A 13,046-nucleotide genomic window follows, 5' to 3' on the forward strand; every position below is an offset into this window, starting at 1 on the left:
GGGTCTGCTCCGGGGGCTAGGAATGGGACGTGCTGCATGGGGGGGGGGGAGGGTCTGCTCCGGGGGCTAGGAATGGGACGTGCTGCATGGCGGGGGGGGAGGGGGAGGGTCTGCTCCGGGGGCTAGGAATGGGACCTGCCGCATGGCGGGGGGAGGGGGAGGGTCTGCTCCGGGGGCTAGGAATGGGACCTGCTGCATGGCGGGGGGGGGGAGGGGGAGGGTCTGCTCCGGGGGCTAGGAATGGGACCTGCTGCATGGCGGGGGGGGGAGGGTCTGCTCCGGGGGCTAGGAATGGGACCTGCCACATGGCGGGGGGGGGGGTGTCTACTCCGGCAGCGGGGAACACGTGTGTGTTAATAAATTGGGTGCCACGGTGGCACACGTCCAAACCAGCCCACGTGACCTCAACGAGTGGTGCACAAGCCAAAACTCTCTCCGCTCATGGCTGGAAAATCTTAGCGGGAACACTGGTGGGGGGGCTGGTCTGGCGGTGGTAGCCCTTGTACGGCGAAGGGTGGTGGCAGCGGCAACCCCCCACGGGATCCCAGCTTAATCAATGAACCGCTTAAACCTAGCGCTTAGCCAGGTAACTAATTAACCGGGATTTTCCATCCTTAGTGGTGGAGCACTAGAACTCCAGTGACGGGCGGTTCTTCAGGATGCCTGCTCCCGGTCTGCGTTCCACCTCCGTGCAGCATGAGCACGGTGCGCCTGGCGATTGTTAGTACGCAGTATCTGTTGCTCGTGCTCTGGGAGGGTGAGAGGAGGGGGATGCGAGCTAGTTGGTAGCAAAGGCTAATGCAGCCCCAGAGAATCGCTGCAAACAGAGCGCGACCCCCCCGATCTCTCCGCACAAAGTCCAAGCGTCTTTCCACGAGCTTTTGTTCTTTGCCGATACCAGGCCAGTGCTCTTCAGACATCGAGAGACCGGAGCAGCCTCTCCTCATCAAGCACGTGCTGCTGCAGAAACGAAAGTCAGTCAGTCAGTGGGTTCTCGCACTCCGGTGCAACTCTGAAATTGCTTTCAGGCTGCATCCCGGGCCAGGGTGAAGAGAGGGGGCTTTCCTTCATGGCGAGTTTGCCGGGAGTGCTCCTAACTCCCTGACTCTCTTGGCCGAGGTGGTGGCAGCTCGGAAGACAACATCCCCTGAGAAGTGGAGCCCAGGGCACGCGGCTGAAGGTTCGACGGGAGGTCTGGTGAGAGATGGAAGAATGGGATTGAGGAGCTGGCTTTGCCAGTGGAGGGAAGGATCGAAGAAGTCCCTTCAGAATTGAGGGCCGGGGAGGAATCTACGGGTTTCGCCCGCCAGACAGAGAGGCTAGAACTCCAGTGACAGATGACATGCATCTGACGATGTGGGTCTTTGCCCACGAAAGCTGATGCTCCAACACTTCGGTTAGTCTAGAAGGTGCCACAGGACTCCTCGCCGCTTTTGTAGAACTCCGGAGGGAATTATTACTTTGGCAATGACGCTGACATACAGTAATTCCTCATTTAACACTATAGATGCGTGTCTGAAAACGTTCATACTAGGTGAAAACGTGCTATGAGGGGTTAATTTTCCCATTAAAAATAATGGAAAAGGTAGGGGAGGGTGTTTCAGGTGGTGGCAGCAACGTCCATTTTTTGTTGGTGCTGGGTTGTCAACGTCAACATCAAGATAAACCCGTGAGTGAGCAGAGGAGTACTGTGACCACGTGTATTCATCCGCTGATGTGTATTACCAGTTTTCACCAATGTATACCGCTGCACAAAGTAGTCCGCCACTTGGTTATTTTCATGTTATTTCGGGGACAGTCGTGTTATTCAAAAAACGTTCCCTAAAAAAAATCGTGCTATTGTGAAAACACATTAAGCGGTTAATGACTTAAACGAGTAATGACTGTACATTTTCTGCCGAGTAGAAGCCAGGTTTGCCAGTAATGGCGATGGAGCCCGGCACATGCCAAGGTGTGTGCAGGAGACCCCCTGGCCAAGGAGGACAGGCAAGCTGCCACTGCAGTGTGACGGTGGAGGGTGACCCGGTTTATGCGATCCCCCAGCGTGGAATCATTTGCCAGACAGGCTCTTGCAGCAGTCAAGTCCAAAGTCCATCCTATGTGGTTTAAGGACCTAGTGGGGGGCTAGCGTGGACTTACGTGGCTGACATGTTCCCGGGGAAGGCAGCAGACTGAGGATGAACCGGGTTGCCAGTTGGATTTCCTTGTATGCTCTGCCTGTCAGAAGCCAGTTGCTGAGGTGTGTGAAGACGCCAACCAGCTGCCACCGCTGAAATGACCCTTGTAAAGAACCTGCCCCGAGCTGGCAAGGGTCTTGAACCAGGAGGAACCGTCTGTAGGCTGGGTGAAAATTCATGGGAAAGGGTGCGTCTGCCACGTTGAGACACACAAACCACGAGCCCTCTTCCTGAGCGGGACTGACATGCCAGCATGACCGTGCAGAATTTCAGTGTTCAGATGAATCTATTTAGTCTGTGTAGGTCAAAAACCTGTCTCCACCCCCGTTCTCTTGGGGGACAAAGTAAAGAGAGTAGAATCCTTTCCCTTGCCGTGGCGGTGAGATTCCTTCTAGGGCTCCCCGGTGGAGAAAGGCGCCCACGTCTCGAGGTAGCATTTCCTCGTGAGGCTGGTCCGTGGAAAGGACCCAGGAAGGGGTTTTGTGGGCAGGGATGGACAGACACTTGATCGGGTCGCCACTGCAAATCATTTCCAGCCCCGTTGTCTGTTCAAGCCCTACAGTTGAGTGCAAATGGGGTAAGTCAGCCTCGAAAAACGAAGCAAGAGGGTGATGTGGCATCAGTAAAGGGCTGCAGGTCTTGGGGGTCTTGTCATCAGTAACTCTTCGGCTGGGGGTTAGAGTGAGGAGCGGCAGCACGAGCCGCAGGAACGGCGCATCCTGGCCACTGTAATCTGTCACGTGCGCGCTGGCGGTCAGCTGGCTGAGGCAGCGGTCGGCCTCTATACCCCTAACCGGGATGCTGGCTCTAAGCCTTGCCCTCGGGTCCCCGAGACACGGAGAGATTTGTCCACCCCGAGTGTGTCACGGTGGCACAGGCAGATTTGGAATGGTCTTCTGCATTTCCATGGGAGGAGGCAGCTTGGGGAGGGTCTTTAAGAGAACTAGGACTCCTTCTCCCAGGGCTTCCCAGGGCCTTCTCAAATCTATTCCGCCAAAGGAGGATGGTGCCGAGGCGCTGTGCTCTCCGTGGGACCGAGAGGCGAGGGATGTCCCCCGAGCTGGGCCCAAGGCAGGGCGAAGAGACCTCTCTGGGTGTGTCTAGACTACATGCCTCCTTCGACGGAGGCATGTAGATTAGCCAGATCGGAAGAGGGAAATGAAGCCGCGATTAAAATAATCGCGGCTTCATTTAAATTTAAATGGCTGCCCCGATCTGCCGATCAGCTGTTTGTCGGCAGATCGGGGGAGTCTGGACGCGATGCCCCGACAAAGAAGCCTTTCTTCATCGACACAGGTAAGCCTCGTGAAACCAGGTTTACCTGTGCCGATGAAGAAAGGCTTCTTTGTCGGGGCATCGCGTCCAGACTCCCCCGATCTGCCGACAAACAGCTGATCGGCAGATCGGGGCAGCCATTTAAATTTAAATGAAGCCGCGATTATTTTAATCGCGGCTTCATTTCCCTCTTCCGATCTGGCTAATCTACATGCCTCCGTCGAAGGAGGCATGTAGTCTAGACACACCCTCTGTCATCTGGCGGCTCAGCCTAGCCTCCAGACTCTTCCGGGCCCTGGCTTTAAAGGCTGAGCAGAAACTGCCCTTGGAGGGACGTGGGCGTCTCCCCCAGACAATGGGCGTCCCAGGAATGACCGCTGCGGTGAGGCCATGTCTGCGTCCTGGTGCATGCCCCCAGGAGGGGCAGGGAAGAGGAGGGATCCTGCTAAAGCCAGCAGGTGCAGGAGACCCACTGTATCAGGCCGAAGCAGAGGAGAAGATGAGGGGGTGGCCCGGGCAGCCCTGCGTAGCCTGGGGGCAGGGCATGAGGAGGCACAGGGCAGTGCCGGGTGCATGTGCAGGCCAAACGGGCTCAGGCACTGAAAGTTTCCAGCGGCAGGCAAGTGGCCAGTGCAGCTCGTGCGGCGCACCCAGCTCAAAACAGCCTGAGCCCTCGACAGGCTTGTCCCAAGGGCGGGGGCATTTTGCCTTCGCAGCCCGGGGCACAGAAAGGGGATTCTTACGGCTCTGCAGTTCCCTGCACGCGGCGGCCAGGAGCCTGCCAAACAGGCCTCGCCGTTCGGACACGGCCTGGAACAGGAAGCGCTGGCGGCTTCGCTTGTGAGCTAGGCCCACCGCTCGCTGGATCTCCTGCCGCGCCAGGTCTTCGGAGAGAAAACGGAGCGTCCGCTCCCGGCTCCGGCAGAACGCCGCCGCCAGGCAAGCCCCATCCGTACGCACTGCTCTGCCTCAGCACCACCACGCAGGGCCTGAAACCAGGGAGAGAAACCGCCCGGCAGGCGTGCGGCCCGGCCAGAGGACCCAGTCAACAAGGACGCAGAGAAAAAGCCGGCTGGGTACCAGAGGGCCCCGGGCCCAGCCTGGTTACTGTTCCCGTGCAGAGAACACAGCCGGGGAAAGCCAACACCACAGCTGGACCCAGCAAACGGCCTAAGCCCCAGAAGACTCCCTCTCTTTCCAGGGAGAGCTCCATGACCCACAGGCCCCTGGAAACCCACCGTCCCCTTGCGCGAGGGACCATCTAAGCCAAAGCGCTTGACTTGACGACGGAAAAAATACAGGAGAGGTGACACCAGACAACCTCTTCCTAGTCCAGGGGCCTTCCCCGTCCAGGACCCTGGCCTTTGCTTCTCGCTCTTGGGGGTCACCTCAGAGAACATCCCCAGGCTGGGAGCTTCCCGGAACCACTCCCTTGTCTCCGAGCGCTGGGGACCGGGTGGCTCTGGAGTGGGAGGCACCTCCCGGAACTGCAGCCGGGGGTGTCTAACAGCTACAGAAATGCAGAGGAGACACACGGCCTTGCGCACGCTGGGTAGCGCTGGGGAGGAGACGCAAACCCTGAGAGCCCCCAACAGCCCCAAGTCCCCTTCCTGGTCCTTGGCCAGAAAGCCAGAGAAGATGAGAGACAATGGCAGCCCCAGGAGCAGCACGGGTTTGAGTCAAGCTTCTTCTAAGAGCAGCCTCTAGCCGGGGTGGGCAGCCTGCCGTCCACACGTGGCCCGTGGGGGCTCCGGGTGTGGCCCGTGGTTCACATGCAGAGTGGCCAGATTCCACTGGTTTCCGTCCACAGCGGGTTTTCCCTACTGGTGGTACCAAACCGCCAGTGACCATCGCCTGGGGGAGCTGTGCAGTCCGGCAGTCCTGGGAGGCCATCTTGCTTAGGACAACCTTGCGGCCATGGCGACAGAGGCCACTCACTAGCCCTGGTTGCCCCTCACTGCTGTAGCCCCAAGGGGGGATCCGCCCCAGGCAAGCCGCACAGGCGCTGAGGGGGTGAGCGGCCCTCGTGACAGCAGAGCGCTCCGCCAGGTGAAGCAGCGGCGCCGTTGGGAGCGCTACACCTAGGCAGGCAGGCAGGAGGTGGGGGGGCAGCGGGCAAGCCCAGAGGAAGGGGAATGGAACAGCCTGGCCGGGGCGCCTGCAGCCGAGTGGGCCCCGGACAGGGCAGCGTCATGGAGGCCCCGGCTAGGAAACGAACACGCCTGGACCCGGCGGCAGGAGCAGCGCCTTCCCGAGGAGGTGGCACTGGAGTGAATGGCTGTGCAGGGCTGTTGTGTCTCAGTGCAGCTACACAAGCTGCCTCCATCATCCTCGTGGACCTCCCGTGAGCAGGGCAAGCCCCAAAGTATTCGGGGCGTGACCACCTCGCCAACCCTGAACAGAGGGGCCGACAGACTTGCCGGAGGCCTGGCAAGGTGGAGGGGGTGGCTCTGCACTCCAGGAACGGCAGGGCCTTGGGCGCACGGAGCGGCCACTCCTCAGAACCATCCGTAGCGCGCCACGCCGGGCTCCCCCTCCCCTGGCCACGCCGGGCTCCCCCTCCCCAGCCCACGCCGGGCTCCCCCTCCCCGGCCCACGCCGGGCTCCCCCTCCCCGGCCCACGGCAGGCTCCCCCTCCCCGGCCCACGGCAGGCTCCCCCTCCCCAGCCCACGCCGGGCTCCCCCTCCCCAGCCCACGCCGGGCTCCCCCTCCCCTGGCCACGCCGGGCTCCCCCTCCCCAGCCCACGCTGGGCTCCCCCTCCCCAGCCCACGCCGGGCTCCCCCTCCCCAGCCCACGCCAGGCTCCCCCTCCCCTGGCCACTCCGAGTGTGCCATGCGGTGCTCTTGCAGCGATTCAAAGCGCCCAGGCTCCGGACATCACTGTTCCCGCGGTAGCGGCGTGGCTGGGAGCCTCGGGCCCTTTTGAATTGCCGGGCGCCGGAGCAACTGCCCCTTTTGCCCCTCCCGTTGGTGGGCCTGCCCTGAAGTGACAACCTGGGCCCAGACACTGGTGGGGAAGAGGAGGAGCAGAGGGAGGAGGAAGGCTCTGCCACTGCCCAGGTCTGCGGCCCAGCTCCCTCCACCAAGCAGAGCCGCTGAGAGAAGGCGACCAGGCTGCGGTGCAATCCCAGGTTTGCCCAGGCCCTCAGCGGCTCCTGGCCCCAGCTCGCCCAGCAGGCACAGCCCGGCCCAGGCTCCTGTCCAGGCTGCAGCCGCCACTCCAGCCACCACGGATGAAGAGCGGTGAGTTGTGGGTTTGCCCATGATGGAGCCTGTTGGCCCCTCTGCATCGCTGCCGGCCTGCTGCATGTCCGACGCGCCCCTCCATGTCACCAGCAGGGTCCAATTTCTCTCTAGGCCTCAACCCACGGCCCCAGTGCTGAGCTTCCTGGGACCTCATCCCCTGCCCCTCTACCCTCAACGCATTACGGCCAACCCGGCTGGTTTCCTGTGGGCCCCCACGGATCTCCCCGGAGGCGTTGCTGTGGCCTTTGCCGCTTGAATGTTGGCCTTGCCCTGGGGCACCGCGCACCCGGGCTCGCTTCTCTGTGCTCCCACGGCCAGGGGGTTAGCTGCCGAGGGGCAAGTTCAGCGACAGCGAGGGCAACCCCAGTCTGGCTGCGTCCCATTTACCCTGCTGAGCACTGGGACATTACTCGTGTGGACACGGGTCCGCTCCCGCCTCCCTCCTGCTGCTTCCACATGCTCCAAACACTCTCCAGGCGCGACTCACCTTCGCCTCCCTTCCCACAGGGGAGCCGGAGCCGGATCCCCCTTTCTGTCGCCAAACCCCGGCAACCCCTCTGTGCAGCCGAGCGTCTCCCCCAAAGCCACCCTCCCACTGCGAGGCGTAAGTGCAGCACGACCCCAGACTGCCAGCCCCCAGGGCCGCTGCGTTCCCAGCCGGCTGAGCGTAAAGGGGCTTTTCCCTCAGGCACAGCAAGGGGCGAGCTAGCGAGACCTGGCAGATTCATGGAGGGGGGAGACAACGAGGGGCCTGCTTGGGCAGCAACTGCGGAGCCTGCACTGTCACGCTACTCACGGCACGGACAGCGAGACAAACCAGCCTGAAGGAAACCCCTGCGCAACAAGTCCCCCCCACCCCCACCCCCGGCGGGCAAAGAGACCCCCTCCCTCCCCTGGCTGTGGCGCGGCACAAAGGGGCCTGCGGGGCGAGCGCAAACCTTCTCTCGTGGAGCTCCGCTTTGCCGTCGGCGGTGGACAGGCGCTCCGACTCAGGGCTGTTCACACGACGGTACCTCAGGGAGCGCACCTGCGCAGTAGGGGAGTCTGGAGGCGCCCGGATGGGGGAGGTGGGGCAGATGCCACTCCTCTGCTCCTCTTCCGCCATGCCCTGGGTCTGGGGGGGAACCACAGAGAACGTCAAGGAGCTGACGGCAGCCGGGGGGAGAACCCAGTATGGCACGCCAGCCGGGACGCTCGCTCTGGGTCTGACCCTCTCCCGTCCCTGGCTGCCAGGACAAGGCGGTCCCGGCTCCCCTCTCTGGGCTCCTGCTGGCTGTGCTCAGAGGAACGTGGGGCGTGCTCCCACATGGAAGCTATTCTGCGTGCAGGGAGGTGCCGCGGTTGCGGAGTAACACCGGGCGTGCACGCTCTGACTGCCAGGGGAGGGGGGCTTTTCTGGCTGAGCTTCATGCACCTCCTCGTGTTTGGCGTGACCTGGTCTGTAAACCCCCCTTTGCAGCCGCTGAGGGAGGAGGTGGTCAAGGGAGAACCAACCCTGTGACATCGCCTGCCCGGAGCCCTACCGTGGCTGCCCGGAGCCTGCTTCAGGGTAAAGGGCTGCTTCCCTGGCAGGGGCTGGGGGTGAGGTAGTGCCGGGCTCCTGGCCTGCTCCCCGTTGTGCTGGCAGGGGGAAGACAGTCCCTGGCTCACAGAACTTACCGTCTAATGGGAAACAACACAGGATGTGAGTGTAACAAGCGGAGGGAAGCGGGAGGGGGACCAGAGAGGCACAGAGGTCATGCTGCTGTGCCTGTATGGCAGATAACCCCCCCCCCCAGTGGATGCAACAATACTGGGTAAGGGGGGAGCTATTCTGGAAGATGAACGGGAAGAAGCCATCAAGGACAAGACACCTGTTCAGCAGCATTACTGCATCCCCGTCGCGGCGGGACTGGCGGGCTCCACCAGTGAGAAACCAGCCCCCGACGAAACAGAGCAGTGACAGGGTCGCCAGCTTTCGAATCTCACAAAGCCCACCTCTTCCCTGAGGCCCCGCCCCTTCCCTGAAGTCCCACCCCTTCCCTAAGGCCCCGCCCCCGGCCTGCTCCATCCCCCTCCCTTTGTCACTCACTCTTCTCCGCCCTCACTCACCTTCACTGGGATGGGGCAGGGGGCTGGGATGTGGGGGGATGGGGCCTCCAGCTGAGAGTGCAGGCTCTGCGGGAGGGGGCTGTGGGCTGAGATGGGGGTTGGGTGTATGGAGCGTGGGCTCCAGAAGGGAGTTTGGGGTTGGGGTGGGGGGTCTCGGCGGCGCTTACTGCAGCTCCCAATGTCCTGTGGCCCCTTGGCACAGGAAGGCTCTGTGCCCTGCCCTCACCCACAGGCACCGCCCCTGCAGCTCCCATTGGCTGCAGTCCCTGGCCACTGGGAGCCACAGAGCCAGCACTCAGGGCAGGGGCCGTGCACAGAGCCTCCCTAGGGACCGCCCAGGTAGGGAGCCGGCCTTAGCCCTGGCTCCCTGCTGCACGCTGACCTGACTTAATGGCCTGGTGGGTGGAGCTGACTGGAGCCACCAGGGTCCCTTTTCGACAGGGTGTTCCAGAAAGCTGGCTGCCCTAGACACACTGCGTGCAGGGCGGGTCTGCGCCCGGACGTACGCCAGGGGACGGAAATCAGTTGGATCAAGTGTGAAACGAACAGCTACACAATGAACCGCGCCGAGCCTCTGCCCGGAGCAGCGGGCGATTCCCTGCACGACCCCCGGAGAAGCGGGTCTGGAGGGGAGGGCCGGGGGCCAGAGGCTGCTCTCCGCACGAGGGGTGGCGAGGACGAAGGCGAGAGGGTGTTTGTGCGAGAGGCGGAGCACGAGCAGCAGGTGGGCCCCTGGAGAAGGCGCACGAGCAGATACGCAGAACGGGGAGAGTGGAGAAGGGCCAGAGGCCAAGGAGCCTGATGTAGCAGAGAACGGGCGGCCAGCGGCCCTTTGGCTGGAGTAACAGCCACTGGGAAGGCAGCTCTCAGCCCAGGTTTCTCCATGGACTGGAACAGGGAAGCCAGAGGCAGGTGGTTGCAGTGGGGAAGGGGGGAGCTGGAGCAGGCCTGGCTGAGAGCCTGAGACACAGGAGGGATGTGACACGTGGAGAACAGTGGGGAGGTCTGGATGCTGCCTGAATGGGTGGGACAAGAGTGGGGAGTCGGAGCAGCCCCAGGGCTGCAGGGCAGGGGTCCAAGAGGACTGTGGAGTTGTGAGCCGTGGCACGGGAAAGCCGTGGAGCAAGGAGCGGCCTCGGAGCTGCAGGGCAGGGGTCCAGGAGAACCGTGGTGCTGTAACCCGTGGCGCAGGAGAGCCGTGGAGAAAGGAGTGGCTCCGGGGCTGCAGGCCAGGGACCCAGGAGGACTGTGGTGCGGGAGAGCCGTGGAGAAAAGAGAGGCCTCAGGGCCACAGGGCAGGGGTCCAGGAGGACCGTGGCGCTGTAACCCGTGGCGCGGGAGAGCCGTGGAGAAAGGAGCAGCCCCAGGCCGCAGGGCAGGGGTCCAGGAGGACCGTGGCACTGTGACCGGTGGCACGGGAGAGCCGTGGAGAAAGGAGCAGCCCCAGGCCGCAGGGCAGGGGTCCAGGAGGACCGTGGCACTGTGACCCGTGGTGTGGGAGAGCCGGGGAGAAAGGAGCAGCCCCAGGCCGCAGGGCAGGGGTCCAGGAGGACCGTGGCACTGTGACCCGTGGCGCGGGAGAGCCGGGGAGAAAGGAGCAGCCCCAGGCCACAGGGCAGGGGACCAGGAGGACAGTGGCACTGTGACCCGTGGCGCGGGAGAGCCGTGGAGAAAGGAACAGCCCCAGGCCGCAGGGCAGGGGACCAGGAGGACCGTGGCACTGTGACCCGTGGCGCAGGAGAGCCGGGGAGAAAGGAGCAGCCCCAGGCCGCAGGGCAGGGGTCCAGGAGGACCGTGGCACTGTGACCCGTGGCGCGGGAGAACCGGGGAGAAAGGAGCAGCCCCAGGCCGCAGGGCAGGGGTCCAGGAGGACCGTGGCACTGTGACCCGTGGCGTGGGAGAGCCGGGGAGAAAGGAGCAGCCCCAGGCCGCAGGGCAGGGGACCAGGAGGACCGTGGCACTGTGACCCGAGGCGCGGGAGAGCCGTGGAGAAAGGAGCAGCCCCAGGCCGCAGGGCAGGGGACCAGGAGGACCGTGGCACTGTGACCCGTGGCGCGGGAGAGCCGGGGAGAAAGGAGCAGCCCCAGGCCGCAGGGCAGGGGACCAGGAGGACCGTGGCACTGTGACCCGTGGTGCGGGAGAACCGGGGAGAAAGGAGAGCTTTCTACACTGCCACCGCACTCTGCCTGGAGATGGAGCAGCACAGGAAGCTGGGACTGAGCCAGGAGGCAGCGATGCAGCTGGCGGCTGATTCCTACAGAGCAGCAGCTGCTCCTCCTGCCCGGGTCTCACGCGCTGAGCTCTGTGTGTCCTCTGTCTGAGACCACGGAACGTTTCGCTGCCGCCTCCAGCAGAGAGAGGGGAGCCCGGAGCCTCCTGCAGCAGGATGACAAGCACTCACGCAGCTGCAATTCCTGTTGTATTGTAGAGAATTGCTCAGCTCCAGCAGGAGGCCTCAGCTGCTTCTCCAGCACACTGGCAAGGAACAAGGGCTCTCTCTGACGGAAGGGCCCCCGGTGAGACCATCGCCCCATAGCGGCCTTTCTCCTCTGGGGGCGCGGGGGAACCTCTCGGCCTGGCTCAGTAGCGGCCTGGCGTTCCACACCGGCAGGACGTACTGTTGCTGTGCAGAAAGGGGGCCGAATGCCCCTTTGACACGCGGGCTCCGGCTGTAACTCACATCCGCGTCTGAAGGAAATCAGACCGACGTGACGGGGGAGCCAAGTTTCCAGGCCCAGTGCCTCGTACGGACCAGCCGGCGGAGGGGCACAGAGACCAAGCAAAAGAACCCATTGGGAAGAACGTCTATGGCAGCAGCACTTGCTCAGACCCTAGCTACGTGAGTAACTTCTGCATGAACCAATACGAGCACCCGCAAGGAAAACCACCAAGTGGGGTTTCTGCTCCGGAAGACTCCAGGAGCCAGTCAGACCTGGCTGAGAAGCTGTAGTGTATTTGGTGGCTTTCAAGAACAGAAAAAGCAGAGGTAACATTTGGAACCAAGAGTGGCAGATTTTTGTGGAACGTGGTTCCCGTAATTAAGACATAAGACATGATGGAAACAAGGCTTCCCAAATGGTAGTGTATGATCCAGTGCCTGCTACTCACCAGTCTCTACAGGGAACAGGCCAATGTATGCATTCAAGAGTTTTAAAGGAGTTGGCCGAGATGTTTTCCAAACTAGTGATGTTAATTTTTAAGACGTTCTGGAATACTAAGTAGCACCAGAGGCCTGGAAAAAAGTTAATACAGTGCCAGTCTTTAAAAGGCAGTGAGATAGCAACAGAGTGGTTAGTCTGCTACTGATTCCAGTCAGAGCCATGACAAGGCGGATACGAGTTTCAATCCAGGAAGATCTAAAGGATGGGAATATAATCCACGTCAATGAACATGCTTCTATGGCAAATAGGGCTTGTCAAACGAACTCGGCATCATACTTGGACGGGATCACAAGTTCGGTTGATAAAGATAACATGCTGATGTTATATACTTGGACATTGTAAGTATTTCAATGCCCATTCAAAAATTACCACAAAAACTCAGTAGGAAATGGGTCACAGACGGGCTGACAGATCTCAAACCTAACTGTTCGTGTGGGATCATCGTCCGAGCAGAGGGTTTCTAGAGGGGGTCCTGCAGGAACTGGTTCTTGGTCCAAATTATTTGGCCTTTCTATCAATGATCTGGAAGAAAATATAAAAGTCTTGGTGATCAAGAGATGACAAGGGATTGGTGGGTTGGTAAATCCCCATGGGAACAGGTCATCGACACAAAGAGGGCAGCGATCTAGTAAAAGGGGTTTTTTAACAGACAAATTCAAGGTCATTCATCTGGAGCAAGGAATGCAGGCCACCACTACTGGACTGAGTCTCGCTCTGGGAAAGCCGCAATTCAAAACTGCTGGAATGCGGGGGAAAGACAGTGAACAGAGGCTCCGAATGCTCTGGCAAAAGGCTAACGTGATCCGTGGCTGTCTCCACAGGAACCCGAGCAGAAGTGACACGTCGGTGCAAGTCACCGGTGGGACCATTGCCAGGTACTGTGTCCCGTTCTGGTCTCCACACTTCACAGAGGATGCTGAACAATTTGAAGAGCAATTCAGGGAAGAGCTCCCAGATGATTTGAGCCATGGAAAACCTGCCTAGCACTGAGAGACGTACGGAGCTCAATCTATTAGCTCACTTGAGAAGAGTAACAGGTGACTGGATCATGGTTTATAAATACCCACGTGGGAAGATTTCTCATACCAGAGCAGC

At 61.4% G+C, this 13,046-nt stretch overlaps 1 protein-coding gene across 2 annotated transcripts in view; it reads right to left on the reverse strand.

Moving 5' to 3' along the window:
- Nucleotides 1-13,046, reverse strand: part of TTBK1 (tau tubulin kinase 1) — a 137,696-nt gene that overhangs the window by 34,781 nt on the left and 89,869 nt on the right. For both annotated transcript variants that reach the window (XM_075925811.2, XM_089777564.1), the window contains one exon: nucleotides 7,638-7,813. In XM_075925811.2, the coding sequence (XP_075781926.2) occupies nucleotides 7,638-7,813 (176 nt within the window). The remainder of the gene's footprint in view (nucleotides 1-7,637; nucleotides 7,814-13,046) is intronic.

This window comes from Pelodiscus sinensis, chromosome 3 (genome assembly GCF_052426305.1).
Source record: "Pelodiscus sinensis isolate ZL-2025 chromosome 3, ASM5242630v1, whole genome shotgun sequence".
NCBI classification, from domain to species: Eukaryota; Metazoa; Chordata; order Testudines; family Trionychidae; genus Pelodiscus; species Pelodiscus sinensis.